This window comes from Schistocerca serialis, chromosome 1 (genome assembly GCF_023864345.2).
Source record: "Schistocerca serialis cubense isolate TAMUIC-IGC-003099 chromosome 1, iqSchSeri2.2, whole genome shotgun sequence".
Lineage (NCBI taxonomy): Eukaryota > Metazoa > Arthropoda > Insecta > Orthoptera > Acrididae > Schistocerca > Schistocerca serialis.
The window spans coordinates 544,306,297-544,325,989 of NC_064638.1; the positions used below are offsets into that span (position 1 = coordinate 544,306,297).

Consider the following 19,693-nt stretch of genomic DNA (forward strand, 5'->3'; position numbering starts at 1 on the left):
GTTACAGAAATGTGTCAGTTTTCTTAGAGCATATGTGGTAGTATATAGCTTTTTGCAAATATCTTTTACATGGTCAGACCAATTTAACTCTGCATCAAGTGTCATGCCAAGAAACTTTGTCGAGTTTCTTTTTTTAACTTATTCATCACCCATCAAAATTTGGTTTTCATGGGTTTTTTGCCTCCCAATATCAAATTCAATACAGACTGATTTATTTAATTTTAGTTTGTTTTCATTAAAATATTGCAGAATTAATCCTGCTGCAATGCTGGATTCCATTGCACGTTGCGAATAGCTAGGATAACAGCATATTATGTGGTATCATCTGCATATAAGATAGCTGTAGTAGGGTTTGTTATACACTGAGTATTATTAACATAAATAATAAAAAGAAGTGGTCATAATATTGACCCCTGTGGAATAACATAATTAATGTCAGTGCTGTTTGATTTGATGCTTCCTCTGTAGTGCTAATAGAAACATCAGATTATCTGCTGTGCCTTGAACGCCATAGTTCCACTGTTTGTCAAGCATATGGTCATATCAACACAGTCAAGTGTTTTTCGTAAATCTAGAAGGATACCATGTACATGTAACGTTTTCGATTAAGTTGGATGCTTCTGTAATGGTGGATCATCCCTTGACAAACCTTTACAGCATCCAAGGAATCACTCTTTTGCTTACCAGGAAGTTCCAGATTCTTATGAATATTAATTTCCCAAGGATTTTGGATATTATTGGAAGAACAGATATGGGTCGAAAGTTTTCTACTAGATTTGTTTCCTTTTTTAAAAATGGGCATAACTCGAGCAATTTTCAACTCATCTGGAACTAGACCATTTCCACATGAAAGTTGATAATTACTGACAAACATGATGCAATTTTATGAATACTTGCTTAAGAGTGTCCAGATTAAGACCAACATATCCTGCTGCATGACAATTCTTCAAGCTGTTCACTATTTTAATTATATCTTGCTCACCTGTTGGTGTCAAAAATATGCTTCCTGATGCTATTGTTCCTCTGAATTTGTATTTCAGATTTTTAAGCTGATTGTTTATGCTAGAGTCAACAAAAGGCAAAAATAATTGTTAAACAGATCTGCTACTGCATCCTGATCAGTTCCTAATGTACCATTTATCAGCAAATTATTTTCTGTTGTATGTTTACCAGGTTTACCTGTTTCTCAGTTTACTAGTGACCATGATGTTCTGCAAATATTATTTGAGTTTTGAATGACGCTTCCAAAATATTTCTGTTTTTCAAAGTGTAGGAGGTCCATATAGTATTTCTGATACTTTTTGAAATCTTTTAATATTTTATTGCTCAAGTCATTTAACATAGCATACTCATACCATCTTAGTTTTTCTCTAGCCTCAGTGACTGAACCTGATACCCAGTTTTGGATCACAACATGTGACTGAATTATGTTTTTATTAATTGGCAGGCTTGGTTGAGAATGTAGGATATTTCACTTGAGAATTTTCCATAACTGTAATGTGTTGTTAGAATATTGTTCCAGTCTACATTGCTTAGCATGTTATTCAAATGAGTTATATTTTGGTCTGTATTCGCCCTAAGGTGTCTACAGCAATTGTGTGTAGGAACCTTATTTGTGCTCACACTTAGTTCTACTGCATGATGGTCTGACAAAGCACTTATAACAACAAAAGATGAGAGATCATAAAGGTGAATACCAGTGATTACGTTATCTATCACAGACTGGCATGTTTCAGTCCCCCAGATTGCAGTGTTTATCAGGTATCTCACACTATATTCAAGCAGAGTATACTTGAACATTCTAGTGTGCAACGTATCTGCTAATACATTTGTGTTGAAATCTCATATCATTGCTAACTTATTCAGGTGTGACATAAAAACATTCTCTGTGATATCACAAAACTATCTTAAGAAAACTTCAAAGTTTTCACTTGGAGGTCTATATAAACATTTAACATAAATTTAATCACTTGGTATCTTTATATCTACTGAACATTGTTTGTTGTCCATTCTAATGAATATTTACTTACATTTACAGAATTCAAATCAAATTTACTTTTTACATACATCGATACTCCGCCACCTCTGATGATCTGCAAAACTTATTCGCTAGTACCATGTTAAGATGTCTAAAAAGTTCTAATTTGGCATCAGATAACCAGTGTTCACTAAAAGCAAGCACATCAGGCATATTTTCATTTTCAAACACATCTAATTGTTTAAATTTATTGATCAGGCTCTGTACATTCTGGTGGATTATTTCAAAGCTTTAAATACCTTGTTGTAGATTACTCTGCTTTTCCAGCTTAAACAGGGTCACATCTCTGTTTATCTTTTGGGCTTGTCCTTCTTTCTGGTTGCCACTAAAAAATCATTTAGATGGGATGGATACACTGGCTTCCATCTGCTGTCTGAAGTTTTTTTAGTTGACAGTGATGGGTCTGCTAATGCTGGAGTTGGTTCTGCTATTGTTAATGATGGTTCTGTTCCTCTTTATGTTGATTTTGCTGCTGGTGTTAGAGCTGGCTTTGCAGTTGATGGGCTGTTACTGCATTTGTTGTTGTTACTGTAACTGTGATGTTTTTACTACTTTTGGCAGAGATACTAATGCAGGAATTGTTCCTGCTACTGTTGATTCTGCTGCCACTGCTGGTATCAGAGCTGACTCTGAGTTGATGGAACTGCTGCTGTTCTCGTTATTGTTGTTGCTGCAATTGTTTCTGGTGCTTATACTATTTTTTGTGGGAATATTTCTGTAGGTGTTTACTTTAAAACAAGTGGAGGTAGGGCGCTCATCACAGTTTGCTCTTCTTCACGTAGGATTTCTGGCTCTGCTTCTTTTATTCCTTTAATGTAAGGCGTATTTGGTAATGACATGTGGTCATTATCTTTGATGAGTCTCTCCAACATTTCACTGATTTCCTCAGGCAAAAGTTTCTTGCCCTTTTTGTTCAGATGCATCCCATGTTTGGTGAAGCAGTCTTAAGAAAATCTATACAAAGAAAGTTTGTATTTGTTTACATTTTGCATATTTTCCGAAATTTTGAGCTGGCTTTCCTAATTTCTGTGTTTACACATGAAGTGGAGATGAATCATGTCTATCTGGAATGCTATTAACAATCACGTTCTGCTTCATAGTACTGTCCAGAAATTTCTTTAACTTTTGTATAGCATTCAGTAACTCATTCTTGAACATGTCATTGGTGAATAGTGAATGGTAGTGAATAGTGTATTATTCGTCTCATAACATACAATTTCTAATCATATGATTAGTGCACAGGAGACACGTCAAAAAAATGGATAACACAACTTAGACCTAATTGGTACAAAGAATTTTAACATTAATATAAACTTTTATTTTTCTTTCCTACCTTTTGTGAAGGACAGCTACATTTACACACAAGACTATATGTAAATTTATCCTGCTCAAATGTTCAGTTCATCCTTCACGAACTCCTCAACAGTGTAGTAGCAGCATTTTACAAGTACATCATATAGCTTTGTTTTCAGTGTCTCTAGGTTAATACTCAGAACATTCTTTCGTTTTAGCTTGTTATGAATTTTCATTGCCATATACTGAGGAGACTGCGCATATAGGTTTAAGCGATGAGTGGGAAGCATAAAATTGTCTTTGTTTCTCATGTTATACATGTGATTGAAACAGTTTTTCTCGAATAACTCTAAATTGCTATGTAGAAAGATGATAACATCATAGATGTATAAGGAGGGAACTGTTAATAACTGTTGTTTTTCAAATAGTGGGTGACATGATGTCCTTTGCATAGCAAATGCAAAGCTACATAATTTGTTTAACAGGTAGTCAACATGTTTATTCCAATTTAAATTTTTATCTTGGTTTATCCCTAGAAACTTCACGGATTCCACTTCTTATATATCCTGATTTTTATGAGCTATTTTAATTTCTTGAGGCTTTGACTGTTTTGTTCTGAACTGGACCATGTGGGTTTTGGGGATGTTCAATTTTAATCCATTCAGTTGGAACCATGTTTCTAGTTTGTTCATTGTGTTTATTATGTAGAGAGGGATGTTTTCTGGCTCCTGGTTTTCAATTAATACAGATGTGTCATCTGCAAATAAAATCGATGGAGCATTTATATTGTTCGGTAAATCATTAACATAGAACAAAAATAAAATAGGTCCTTTAATCGAGCCTTGAGGGACACCTTGGGCTACTGTTTTCCATTTTGAATAGTAATTTGCTGCATTTGATGAGACAATCACTCTTTGTTTTCTATTTGATAAGTAATAAGTAAGCCAATTTAGAACATTACCCTTGATCCCATACTTGTCAGGCTTATAGATGAGCAGTGCATGATTTACAGAGTCAAAGCCTTTTGTGAGATCTCAAAAGATTCCTCCAACTTTATTATGGTTGTCTAATGATGTGCTGATCTTGTCGATAAACTTGTTAATGGCATCAGTAGTGCTTTTGCCACACTGGAAATCAAATTGGTTTTCTGTAATAATATCATATTTCTCCATAAAATTTCAAATCTGCATAGCAGCAGCATTTTCAAAAATTTTTGATAGGACTGGAAGGAGGGAGATGGGACGATAATTCCCCATATCCTCTCTTGACCCTTTTTTGAGCAACAGTTTTACTTCTTCATACTTCAGCACCTCTGGGAAGCTTCCTTGTTCAAAGGATTGGTTTATTATTTTAGATAGTGGGTAGCCTATTATTTTACACACAAATTTAAGGACTTTTGCTAGTATTCCATCTCAACCTGCAGAATTTTTGTTTTTTAGTTTTAATATAATTTTTTCTACATTGTTGAAATTGTTTTGAATTTTGTGAGGTGTTCAGAATTATGATTTAGTCCAAAGGGACATATATTGTTCTCATAATCTGGAAAATTAACCTCTGGTTTCACTACATTAATGAAGAACTCATTGAAGCATTATGAAATTTGAGCTGGATTTACAATGATCTCATCTTCAAGCTTAATTGTACTAATTCCATGTCTAGAGGCTTTGATACCTAATTCGTGTTTTACAACTGACTACACTGCCTCTGATTTATTCTCATGTTTTAAGATTAATTTATTATTTGTCATTAGCTATGCTGCTTTGACAACTTTCTTAAATGTACTTTTGTATCATTAACATATTCAATAAATTCAATTTTTTATTATGTCTTAGTTTCTTATCTAGCTGCCTTTTCTTAGCTCTGGAGATTTTTATACCTTTAGTGATCCATTTTAATTTTGTCATTTTATTAAAATAAATTTTTTGTGGAAACATTTCATTGAAAACACTTAGAAAATCCCTTAGAAATGCTTCAAAATTTTCTGTGCTTGAAATATTTTTATGAAAGTGCCATTCATCCCATAGAAGAAGATTGACGTGTCATCTGCATACCTTACAATATGGGAGTTAATGGGTTGTGCAATGTTGTTAATATAAGTCAGATGTTGGCAGTCAACAGAGATGGACATCATGCAAGAGTGGAAATAGGAGGCAACCAGCTAGAACATGTGAACAGTTTTCCATACTCTGTGTAGAATCTTTGAAGCTGATTTAATTACACAGGAGATTACCAACAGTGGACAAAATGGTTCTGAATCTCACCAACAAGTGAGGACTCTTCTATGGGAACAGTATGATTCACAAAAAAACAAAATCAGTGATGTTCAACCATTACTTTATGCCAACATTGGCCAAGGATATCGAATCATGCACCCTCACAAAGAGTGAATCATCAGGACTCCAGACATTGTAAATAAAATTTATTAGATCCAATATCCAGAAAACCAAGATGGATAAGTTAAGGAATGAGGAGTTGAAGGTGAAAGGCAGGATCAAGACAGCTCTTTCACACTGAATCAGCACTACCAGAGTATAGTGGTATAGACATGTAATGAGGTTGGAGCCTACAAGAACAGGTTGAATAAATATGGAAAGAGAAGAGGAAATTAAGTGTCCTGAAAGAATCCCAGATCTCATTGGATGGATAGGATCAAGGATATCCTCACTGTCAGAGGAAGGACTATGGGTGACGGTCTCCATGACAGACCAGAGACTCATCAACCATACAAGAGACACTGGATCAACTGTACAAGGGAAACTGTTCAGTGGTGGTGGTGATACAAATTCAAAATGTAAAAAATCTACAGTCCAAGTTGCATTGCTTGCAACAGTACCATAATTCCCTCTTCAATGTTGCATTGCTGCTTAATGCTAAGCTGCAACAAGCAAAACAAAAACACGAAATATAAATTTTATATTTTCATTGCACTGGCTCACTTGGTATCATGAGAGTGGCTCTATCAAGTAGCTGAAAATAAGACACAAGTGTCTCTGTACCAGGGAGGGGTATGTTTTATGGAACCATTGCTCAAGACAGTAAAATACAAATCTCCTCATGAGATCATTATTTCCCATTTCAGTGCCCTCCAAACCCTGCCCTACTTTTTTTCTGTCTCCCCAACCTAATGTGCTCCCCCCCCCCCCCCCCACCCCCCTTCCCCTTTTCATTTGCCCTTCCACATATTTTTTGACTTCTTACAAAAATCTGCTCCCACAATAACAATGTACAGGGCACATGCCCCAACTGCCATACACTAGTTATGCCACCGCACGACTCTAAATAAGTCTCTAAGTGATTCCTCAGTGATTTTAAATAACTTTCATAGCAGTTATATTTTCCAGTAACACAATAACGTTAATCATGGACAAAAAATTAAGCATATCAGACCCTACCCAGATGCTAGCTAAACTGATCTAAATTAGTTCCCAATAAAAAGTGGAATTACTGATTTTTACATAAATTAAATCTATATTACTGGTCTTTCTTTCATGTCAATGATGGATTTCTGTACCAGGGACCTGGTGACCATCAGGAAGCAGCAGTGTGAGGAAGGTATCATGAGGGAAATTGTTTTGGCCTCAGCATACCTTCCCTCCGAAGACAGCTCTCCTCCTCCTCTGGAGGTGAGGAGACTGACAGAAACTTGCCATCGGCAATGCGGCCAACTGTTGGTTGGATGTGATGCCAATGCCCACAACCTAGTGTGGGGCAGCAAGGACACCAACAGTAGAGGTGAGTACCTTCTCGAATTTCTCTTGACTAACAACTTGGAGGCCCTGAATAAGGGTGACAAGCCTACAATCAGCAATAGCAGAAGGGAAGAAGTAATAGACATAACCTTTGGTTCCACAATGATGGGCAGCTATGTTGAACAATGGCATATGGCATTAAAGCCATCCTCATTGTACCACAGGTGTATTAAATTCAAGGTTCAGGTGGGAATCAGACAGACCGCGCCCTAAAGGAATCCCAGGAAAACAGACTGGGAGACATATAGGAGGGACCTCGACTTAAGCTTATCAGAAATTAAAACCTAGATAAGGAATCCAGTAGAGTTTGAGGAAGTAGCAGAGGCTGTAACATCTGCCATATTGACCTCATACGAGGGCAACTACTCAGTCACCAAGAAGTTCACAAATAGAGTGTGCCTTGGTGGTACAATAACTTGGAAAGGCAAAAAGAGCACGTACAAAGACTGTTTAACCTTGCGAGATGTAAAGGACAACGGGCAAAATATCGTGAGGCCCTTGTCAACTACAACCTTGCAATTAGATAAGCAAAGGAGGCATTCTGTGAGGAAGTGAAGGGCATGGCTGCTCAAGTGAGGCTTCACAAACTCCTACCAACTAATACAGAAGGTACGTCAAGGAAGGAGGATGGGGAATATACAAAAACAGCACATGAGACACTGGAACTCCTCCTCAAGACTCACTTTCTTCAATATGCTCTGGCAGATAACAGAGACCAGAATGTGATCCCTGAGAGACAATGGGTCTCAGACAATTGAAGAGAGGACTGGGAATCAGCCAAGGTGTGTGCCAACTTCAGTAAAATCCAATGAGCAATGGGAACATTCCAAGCATTCAAGTCACCTGGCCCAGATGGAATATTTCCAGCTCTCTTGCAACAAGCAGGAGAGAATCTTAAAGGAGTCCTATGCAGATTATTCTGGTTAACCTAGCAGTAGGACTCATTCTCAATGCCTAGAGGACAGTGAAGGTTGTCTTTATTCCAAAGCCAGGGAGAATTGATCATACCAAGGCCAAGGATGAACCAATCAGTCTGTCCTCCTTCATTCTAAAAACATTGGAAAAACTGGTTAATGTACATGTTGGGAAGAGCAGGCTAACTAGGGCTCCTCTGCATTCAAACCAACATGCATTTCAACCAGGTAAATCATGTGAGACAGCTCTCTATCAACTCACTGGGAGGGTGGAGAAAGCACTTCACTTTCAAGAAATAGCCCTCTGCATCTTCCTGGACATCAAGGGGGCTTTTAGTAACACAACCTTTGATTTCATGGTTAGGGCAGCAGAGGTGCATGACCTAGGGACCACTATATGTAGGTGGACTAGGGCCATGCTTAGTGGAAGGAAGTTAGAGGCTACCATGATGAATGAAAAGATGGTAATTAACACCACTAGAGGTTGTCCACAAGGAGGAGTTTTGTCCCCTTTATTGTGGAATGTAGTGGTGAACAAACTCATTGAGGAACTAAATTCCAGACAATGTTTTTGCCAAGGATATGCAGATGACCTTGTCATAGTAATACTTGGCAAATTTACTGACAGATAGGAATATAACACAAGGTGCACTGGACATTGTGCAAAACTGGTGCATTAAACAGGATCTAAGAGTTAATCCTAAGAAGAACTAAATTCCAGACAACGTGTTTGCCAAGGATACGCAGATGACCTTGTCGTAGTATTACTTGGCAAATTTGCTGACAGATAGGAATATAGCACAAGGTGCACTGGACATTGTACAAAACTGGTGCATTAAACAGGATCTAAGAGTTAATCCTGAGAAGACTGTTGTGGTACCATTCACAAAGAAGCATATCCAACACTCAAGTTGGAATCTAAAGCTTTTCGATGAAACTCTACCTGTGAGGGGATAGTGTGATATCTAGAGGTAACCTTAGATGAGAAACTAACATGGACCCCTCACATTATGAGTATCTGCTCCAAGACGAAAGGTACTCTAGTGAGTACCTGAAGCACTTGTGGCAAAAACTGGGACCTAAGCCCCAGAGGTATGCACTGGATATAAAACACCATGGTTAGATCTAGGATCTCCTACAGGGTCGTAGAGTGGTGGAAGAAGGTAGAACAGCAGGTTGCAGCTAAGAAGCTTGCTAAGGTGTGGAGACTGGCCTGCTTAGCCATAACAGGTGGAATTAGCAGCACACCAACCTTTCAGATGGAAGCCATGCTGGACATGCCTCCGCTACACTTTTGGGTCAAGATGAAGGCAGCAGCTGGTGCATACAGACTCAAAACTGGTAATAACTAGATCTCATTGGGATATCCAGAATCACACACTAAAATAGTGAGTGAGGTAAATATAGGAATGGCTGGGAAAATGCTGGCTGACTATATAATAACTCCCAACTGCTTCAACAAGCCTTACAATATAATAATTGGAAGCAGGGAGCAGTAAAGAGTTCAACACCATACGGGGGACTTATTGTCTGGTTCACTGATGGGTCGAAATCAGACCAAGGCACTGGGGCCTGGGTGTACGGGATTCAGCCAAGACTGGAGGGTATCATCTCTCTAGGAAATCTGGCCTCGGTATTCCAAGCTGTAATTACTGCAATCATGGTGTGTGTGTGGAGGAAAATATGTGTAGGTGCTAGAAAGACCATAGCATCTACATCTATGCAGACAGCCAGGCAGCCCTGGATTAATTGGCAGCTCCTGCAATAGCTCCTCATGTCACAGGGCTCTGGTGAAGCTAGGGGGAAGCAATAGGGTAAACCTAATGTGGGTCCCTGGCCACTCAGGGATCAGTGGCAACGAACAAGCCGACAAATGGGCCAGGATGAGGGCAAAGACTCCATTCATTGGACTGGAACCTGTCCTGACAATCACCAAGGCTGTGATCAAACTAGAACTACAGAACTGGCTTAGAAGACAGCACCTAGAATACTGGACCAAGGTCTATAAACAAAAACATGGAAAGGTAATGATGCCAAAGGCATGTTTTAAAAAGAAGCTCTGTAATCCTGGGCTTGAACAGGAAAGTTATTAAACTCTTGGCTGGACTAATGACTGGCCATGGGAATTTCAAAAAACACCCACATACAATGGGTATAATGGAAGAAGACCCTAAATGTGGGATCTGTGATGAGAGTGAAGAAACTGCATCATGCCTAATCTTTGAATGCACAGCATTGGAGAGCAAGAGACACAGAATTTTCGGGACAACTAGACCTGAAGAAATTGTGTCTAACAAAGAACTGGTACAGGGACTCTTTGCACTATTTAAGGGCATTGGTTGGCTTTACTAGACATTCAGGGAGGGATACCGCACAGTGAACTCAGTTTCGGTGCAGACAGTGGTGGTTTAGATCAAAGCTGTTTTAGCTTCCCTGCCAAAATCAAATCAGATCAAACTGGAATTTCAGATAAATAAATATACCTCAGAAAAACCATAAGAAGGTATTAATGCTATTAGCAAATGGATGAAAAGCTGACAGATGCTCAAATGGATGAAAAGCTGACAGATGCTATCTCATGCAAATTGTGCAATTAAAACTCTCTCGTTATGTGGACAAATACAGCAATTCTTTTAATATATTGTCAGTTGCTACTGTTCTATGGACAACCTTTGCTAAATTGCTCGAGTGTGCAGTACCTATACCAAATAGGACTAACAGTGGATTTTGAACATATACAGAGAAAGGCAGCAAGAATAGTCACAATTTTGTCACGGATGTTGGAAGATCTCAACTGACAGACTCTTGGAGTTAGATGTAAACTATCAGCCAATATCAAAGTTTCAAGAATTGGTTCTGGATGATGAATCTAGGAATATACTACAATGTCTTACGTACTGCTCCCATAGCGATCCTGAGGACAAATTAGGTTAATTACAGTGCACACAGAGACATTTTAAGCAGTCATTCTTCCCACGCTCCATGTGTCAATGGAATGGGAAACCTTAATAGCAGGTACAGTGGGATGCACCCTCTGTCACACAGTTCACAGATGTTTGCAGAGTATGAATGTAGATACAGATTTTTGTCATAGTCATTCCTCATTTTCAAACTGCTATTGAGAGCCATCTGACTCTTCCTCCCAATACATCTTTTGCCATGGCTCCCCTCTCTCCCAGTTGCCACAATACTCTTCCATTCCCCCTCCCCTCCCCATAGCTGTCAGACAGGTCTCTGTGTGGCCACAGACCCATTAATCAGCCAAAGGCAAATTAGGCTGTATGTCCTCATTTTTTTAAAATTTGTTTAGGCCTCATTCATACACCATGTATTAATGATTATCATTGATCTCATATAATATTAATCAAGTAACAGTAAATATGCAACAGATACTCAGTTTCATTTTGGAGAGCAGATACTTTTTTTCAAAATTCTGTTTTTTTTTTTCTGTATAACTTTTCTATGCACAAATAAAGTTCAGTGTGTGTAACTTAATGTTAATATCACCTACAGAAGTATCATCTAACAGTCCTTCCTTTCTATTACTTCATGCCTTGACTCATTCAACATCATTGAAGATTCTACTACACTATAAGATCTATGAAAGTACAAAAATGAAACACGAACCCTTCCCAATTGTTAAATGAATGATACTCTTCTTTTTTAATAAACGGCAACTAAGTGTCATTTTTATTACTTTTCAGTTTCTTTTCATATTCAGCTTTATTTAAAATTAGAGAGTTTTGTAGAAACACCATAAAGAAAATATAGCAACCAAAACCTTGCATGTGTTACACAGTTCTACGCGGGTTGCCATTTTGTCATCAGGTTCTTCATCACCAACGAGCTGATCCGAATAACGGTCCATAAGATCAATTACAAGGCCATTAGTCCACCCAAATCCCATTTGGCTTTCATATTCTCCACCTGAACCAGGAGCTCCAAATACAGTCACATCATATTTCTCGTGCATTACCTGTGCATCAGAATACCAGTTAGTGGACCCATTGGGAACAGAAATAAGGGCAGTGTTTCTCTACCTGAATAAATAAAACTCATACTTCATATCATAATGTTAGTCATTTCTGATGTTCCATATACAAAGATCTAATTTGTATACATTTGTGTAATTAACAGATTTCTTTACATGTGTGTATGTAGTTGAACTCTGCTGACATTTATAGAGCTTTACATAGAAATACAACAGAAAAGATGTATGAAAAATGGAAATAAATAAAACTGTACTACTTTTGAGCAAGTTATAAATATGGCGAAAATCCCTCAAAATACCCCCCCCCCCCCCAACACACCCACACACCCACACACCCACACCCACCCACACACACACACACACACACACACACACACACACACACAAGCAAAACACAAAACTCTTATCACACTTTTTATTCCTGGTTTTTGGCAAGTAAGTTAAATATTGATAGATAGCTTTTTGTGGACTATGTAAAAGTACAGTTTTTACTTTAAAAAAATAGCTTCAAACAAGAAAACAGTGAATAAATAACACAATTTGTAAATGACATTTTTCATTATGTGGCATAATTTACCTTGACATTATGTGGTTAGAAATAATCAATAAAATATAAACCAAAATGACTTTCACATTCCCATCTTGTCTCCTTTCATTCTCCTTTGATAATTGTGTAGGGTTTCTCTTTTACTGAGAAAACAATGTAATATAAAAGCTTTTATTCATACTTACAGAGCCTGCATACAGAAACAGTAGACTCTGACACTGCTGTCAGTTTACAGCACTTTATTCTTTTAAGAGTTTAAATTATAAATTACTGTTTTACAATGGCAATTGTGGTCAAATTATTGATGTATATCTGCAATTAATTATCACAAACTGAAGCTTGACTTTTAAGTCCATTTAGCTGTCACAGATGTAAATGAAATGAGAGCCATAATTGATTTGTGCTCTCATAGAAAAAATGGGGCTCACATCATAAATGAACCTCAATATTCATGAAAATCTAGCTGCGCTGCTTCATGTTCATATTCTATAATACATAAGGCTGGTGCGAATTATGTGAGATTTTGGTCAATATTTTCTTGTTTCCCACAAAAGACTGTGGATTTACCCCTTCCTTAGGTCTTTTTGTACATAGCATGTAAAAAAAACACACAAGTAAGAAGCTGTAAAAAGCCTGCATTTCTCTGAAATTCAGATATTGTGATAGCAAACTGGCACAACAGTTAAGACACTACAGTGAAGATGCTGGAGGTGGCAGTCATGTGTGGGTGAGGCGTGCTTGCTTTGTAGTGCCTCAAGAATTTTGGTGTAAATTCTAGAAACACTCAGCCTTCCACCGTCTCGAACACCCTATACTTTAGGTATGAGTGCGGGAGAGTGAGAATGTTTCTACCGATCCACCTGGTTCTATGTGCAGGTCGGAAGGTTGTTATTAGAAGACTGTAAGAGGGGCGAGTCACTGACGACGACAAGTGTTTGCCGCCAGCACCACAGAAGACATGATGAAAATCAAAGGAATAATTATGTATTATTCTTTGGTGTGTTAGTGTCTGTGTTGATTGTAAAAAATGCTAATGAATAATTGAATATAGATTTCTATGCACTTCATGTCTTGGACTTAGAGAAGTCAAGATGCATGTTCATATTTTCATATGGTTTTTAAACCAACAATTATGTCTCAATGTATTTAATTATTTCTAAAGCTCAAGATATGAGCGAGACGGCAAAGATATTTATATGCCAAGAAGATCATTAATCAACAAGTACATTGACACTAAAGTTCATATATATGTGATCAATAGATTACAGAAATAAGAAGATATTATTTTCTGTTGCAAAAAATGTTAGAACATGGCAACCTAAATGACAGGACCTGAAGAAAACGGGAATTTAAAGAGAGAAACAGAAAGAAGATATTATGTGTTACAATATCAACCATGCCTAACAAGATACAAGAACTGTTTCCAGTAATTGTTTTGAGTCCAGTAAACCAATGGAAGAAAGTTGCGAGTGCAACACAGTAAAAGACATGAGAAAGTAATAGCAGAGACATCAACTTTTTGACTAAGAAGATTGGGTGTGGAGAGGAAGCAGTCTTCACACACGTACATCGCGCAGACGCCGATGGAGTAACCAGTGACCGGTGCCGGCTGTACCAGCTGCTGCTCACTGGTGCTGACCCACGTCTGCTCGCTGACGATGATGCTGAAACCAACATTTGATGCTGCCAGCACCAGTGCTGTCCACCAGCATTGATTACACATTCGCTCACCAATGGAGGTAGAACTCTATGGTGGGTTAGTAAAAACCAATAATTACTTGGTAAAAGTTGAGGAGACGGTTGAATGATAAACTGTGATTATAGCTATTGTACTCAGTGGTGTATTTTATTATAGATGATTACTAGGTCTAAGACCAATCAAATTATGGATCAAGAACAGCAACAAACTTCAGGACCAGCCATGGCCATTACAGTGAACAGGGACAAACCAGACTCTAAGTCTAAAGTTAGACTCAGTAAATACTCAGTTAAATGCTAGATTAGATGACCAAAGTGCTAAGCTGGATGACCAGAAGGCTGATTCAGCCACTGTAAGTGAAAAATTAGATGCTCAAACTGAAACCTTGATCAGTCAAGCAGCAAATATAAATTTATTAAAGACTGAATTTGACTCTTTAAATAATCAGGTAGAAAATTTGAAGTAACATTTAAAGAGTGAACTCACTAGCCTTTGAATACTCATGTTAATCAACTATTTATTGACCTTAACCAAAAGCAGGAAGAGCAATTTCAGAATTTAGCTAAAAAACTAGAATTTGATATTGAAGATGAATATAATAATGCAGAATCTGAATTTAATGGAAAATTAGGATCTGGTGAAAGTGTATGTAATATTAAATTTAATTCTGTAAGACAGGAAATGAATACTTTGGAAGACAGCACAGACCAGCCTAAGGAATTAATATCGATTATTCAATTAAAATTACAGGTGTTAATATACGAGCTGTTACTACACAAGTTGTCAGTTCGTGAGTAAATAATATAGAACAAAATTTCAAAGAAAAAATAGTCAACTTTGATATTATAAATGTAAGTAGTCTGGCAGAACCATTTGTGTTAATTATAGATCGAAAAATGGCCAAGAGTATAATCTCCAGAAATGTTGTGAGTGTTGCCTTTTCCAAACCTAATGATACTAACAAGGTTATAGATGACTCGTGGAAAGAATTCAATCTTGTCCAGGACAGATTAGAACATAAAATAATTTTACCTAATGTTGTGTTACCTAGTAAAGTGGTTATTGTTTTGTTGTGGGGAGGTTTTCACACAAAATCTAACAAGAAGTATTGGTCTGTAAGTAATTGAGTGAGGTTAATGTCAGATCCATGGGCTCTGGGTGGACTCACATCTGTCTCTCAGGGACGTTAACATTCTGTGTTAACACACAGAGTGACGACTGTCGGATCCCTAGTTGTTTTCAGTGTTTCTTCTGTACTATTTTTCCTGCACTGAATTCCCTTCACATGTTAAACTATTCTGTAATCTATTCGTAAATTCTTAAACTATGGTTCAAATGGCTCTGAGCACTATGGGACTTGACTTCTGAGGTCATCAGTCGCCTAGAACTTAGAACTAATTAAACCTAACTAACCTAAGGACATCACACACATCCATGCCCAAGGCAGGATTCAAACCTGCGACCATGACGGTCGCTCGGTTCCAGACTGTAGTGCCTAGAACCGCACGGCCACTCTGGCCGGCTCTTAAACTATCCTATAAGTTCAGTGTATATGGAACTGGAATATGGCTACAAGATAAAGACTGATTAAAGAAGATCACAGATAAACAGTGATCTCTAGAAATGAAATGAAACAAATAGAATATTATATTAGTGGAAATGTGAGGGTACTAATTAAACAGAGTGATACTGAGATGACATAAACTGAGTGGAGTATTGTGCAAAAGACAGTCATGTGGTTAATTAAACAGCTATTATGCTGTAGTGTAGAAGAATTTTATACTTAGTACACGCTACTTTATACCTTTTATGAAATATAATGTAAATGTGAGGGTTTGCATCACTTTTGGAAGGGGTGGGTAGTGTAAGTACAAGCATGACATACACTATATGGAATCAAGGAAACAGTGTAGTGACACAGTGCTCATTTCAGAAAGTCAAAAGTCTAACAGTTCATTGTGTAAGAAGTGCAAAAAATGCATCTTGTGTGTAAACTGCAATTTCTGGTTACATGAAAAATGTGTGGAAGTGACTCTAAAATTCATAAAGGACGATTGTCCTTGGACATGCCATGACTGTTTACACAGAGGAATGGCAGAATTACGAAGTGCAGTGAATTCAAAAGATGAAATTATAAAACTATTGCAGAGTGACATAGAAACACTTAATAAAGAAGTGTCAGCTCTAAAGGAAATTAAATGCCAATCTAGTAACCGAATCAAAGTCGTATGTCTGCAAAAAACAAGAACCAAACCCTTGTGACTGTGACAATAAACAAATAGTAGGCTGTGTATCTGATGAGAAGACGACAAATGAAGCACTAGTCGGGAAATCAGTCTCAAAATACAAATGGAAAACAGTAAATTATAGCAAAAAGAAAAACAAGGTTGATACTGAAGCGGTGAAAACATGTGATGAAAACATACAACCTAAAAAATATCTGATAATAGGCGACTTGCTGTTAAAAAATATAGTAGTACCAGACTGCAAAATTGATGTTTGCCCTGGAATTAGAACTTACCAACTCAGTAAACATATTACAAACATTTCAACAGCGAAACAGAATGTGGGAACCAATGCAGCAGAAGCCAGGCATCACAAAGCATTTTCATCCATGTTGGGACGAATTCTATTCGAAATAGCAGTGAAGAAGAAATTATCAACAAAGCCAGAAACCTGATTTGTTTGGCAAAAAGTGCTTATCCATCCTCAAAAATAATAATTAGTGGCATTGTAAATAGGAGGTCAAAATAAACAGTGGTGTGAGAGAGCAGTGCAACAGACTTGGAGCAATATTCATCGATCCTAATAAATTTTTAAATGATAAATGTCTAGGGAGGGATGGTTTTCATTTGAACACACTAGGTTCTGCAGCTTTAAGTAAAATGTATATGGATGTTTGCAAAATCATAAACAAGGGAAACTAATATATCCTGATGGGGGTAGTAAACTATTTAAACAGAAAAAGTCCACATTTCTGCACCTAAGACATCACAAAGTTGCGAAAAGGCAGTTTTTTGGGAGGAATGTCCTGAAGAAACAAAAAACAAAACAGGTGTCGAAGTGTTACATCAAAACATTCAGTACCTAAGCAAAAAGTGCATACAGTTACAGCAAGCACAAAGTGATGAAAATGGAGTTGTAGTTATTCTTACGGAACATGGATTGTCTAATACTTTAATTACAATGACTAAATTCGACAACTATACCAGTACTCCGACAAGTAATTTCTGTTGAACAGAACATAAAAGTTGGGGAGTTGCCATATGTCGTAAAGACCATCTACAGGTCACAAAACTGGATTTTATCACAGAAATTAGTGTGGAAATGACATTTGAAATTTCAGCAATAAAGCTGTTGATAAACAAAATGCCCATCATTGTTATAGGTCTGTACAGATCTCCTAGTAGTATTGTGGACAATTTCTTACAAAGCATGGAAAAAATGTTAGAAATCATATGTAATAAGTATAAGAACATAGGTATTGTTATAGCTGGTGATTTTAATACAGATTCCTTAAAGTATACTAAAGATTATGAAAAAGTAAATGATATTCTGTGAAGCTGTAATTTGTCAGACAGGGTTAATGGGCCAACCACACTAAATAAAGACTCCTCTAGCTGTATAGATCACTTTTACACCAACTTAGATAACTGCAGAGTTGACATAATAAACCTTCGTCTCTCTGACCATCTTTGCCAGACAATGGAAACACTGAATATGTACAATTCACAGAGTACATATGAGACGATTGAAATAAGATGTACAAATGAAAAATGTTTAGAGAAGTTGAGGTCTGCACTGCAGTCTGAGACATGGAATGACATACATTGTGCAGAAAATGTTTCAGACAAATGGAATAATTTTATAACACTTTCTTTGCCCATTTCAGTATTTCTTTCAAAAAGAAATATACTCAAAATCGTACAAGACTTCCTTCAGAAGTAAAACAGCTGAAGAAGAGAATGTTTATTACTTGGAAAATATATAAAGAGTTCCAGGACACATCAACTAGAGATGACTACCAAACATGTCGAAAAGCCTATAAACAAGCACTGAATGTATACACAAAGGAAGCTACACAGCAAAAAATTGCTACCTCAACTAACATAAGCAAATCAGTATGAAACTGTGCAAATGAGAGAATCAGCAGAAAACCAAAGCCTAGTGTCATCCATATCCAACTAACGACTGATAATGTAAATATTTCAGATCCATATATGATCAGCAATGTTTTTAATACCCACTTTAGAAATTTAGGTAAAATGTGTGTGACTTCTGACACTGATGACTACAGAACTCCTTACTGGGTACAAAAATCAGTGTTTATTTATGAAACAGATACAACTGAAGTGGAGGGAATAATAAATAAAATGCAAAACAAATTCTCTACAGGATGGGATGAAATCTCCTCCATTATATTAAAACGATACAAACACTCACTCATACCTGTTTTGGTCCACCTCTTCAATGAAAGTTTGAATAAAGGTGTGTTTCCGTCTGAATTAAAATATACAATAGTCAAGCCATTGAACAAAAAAGGTAGTATCGACAAAGTTGAAAACTACCGACCCATTAGATTAATTCCAATCCTAAGAAAAGTATTAGAAAAGATTATTTCACTACGGTTAGAAAACTTTCTTGTCAAGGAAAAAGTGCTACGAGAAACCCAAAATGGTTTTAGGAAAGGCTATTCAACATCATCTGCCATATGTGATGTAGTACATACAGTACTTATGAAATTAGATAAAAAAGAGAGGGTGGCATGTTTGTTCCTAGATTTATCACGTGCATTTGACACAGTATCTCATGAGCTGCTACTTGAGAAACTGGAAACTTATGGTATTAGAGGAATAGCCAAAAGTCTCATACAGTCATACCTACAAGACAGATATCAGGCCACACAAGTCACACACGAAGTGGGCAATGTTATTAAGAAGTACAGCTCCAGTCCAGCTATAGTAAAGTATGGTGTGCCCCAAGGGTCAGTTCTGCATCCGTTATTGTTCATTCTATATGTTAATGATCTGCCCACAGAACAAATGGCTCTGAGCACTATGGGACTAAACATCTGAGGTCATCAGTCCCTTAGAACTTAGAACTACTTAAACCTAACTAACCTAAGGACATCACACACATCCATGCCTGAGGCAGGATTCAAACCTGTGGCCATAGCAGTTGCGCGGTTCCAGACTGAAGCGCCTAGAACCACTCGGCCACACCGGCCGGCTGCCCACAGAACACAACAGCAAGCTAATTAACTATGCGGATGACACAACTGTTGTTAACTGGGGAACCAACAAGAATGATTTGGCCCAAAATTGTTCTGATGTCTTATTTGGATTGAAGATCTACTTCCAAAACAATCACTTAAGCTTAAACATCAATAAAACAAACGTAATGGAATTTCAAATACACCACAAACAAGATGAAATGCAATGGAGTGTTGTGTCTGATGATGG

The 19,693-nt window shown here is 37.3% G+C and overlaps 1 protein-coding gene across 1 annotated transcript in view; it reads right to left on the reverse strand.

Annotated features, from left to right (window-relative positions):
- Positions 1–11,727: 11,727 nt before the first annotated feature.
- Positions 11,728–19,693, reverse strand: part of LOC126412548 (trehalase-like) — a 137,028-nt gene continuing 129,062 nt past the window's right edge. The window contains exon 5 of the mRNA XM_050082224.1: positions 11,728–11,970. Coding sequence (XP_049938181.1) covers positions 11,728–11,970 — 243 coding nt within the window. The remainder of the gene's footprint in view (positions 11,971–19,693) is intronic.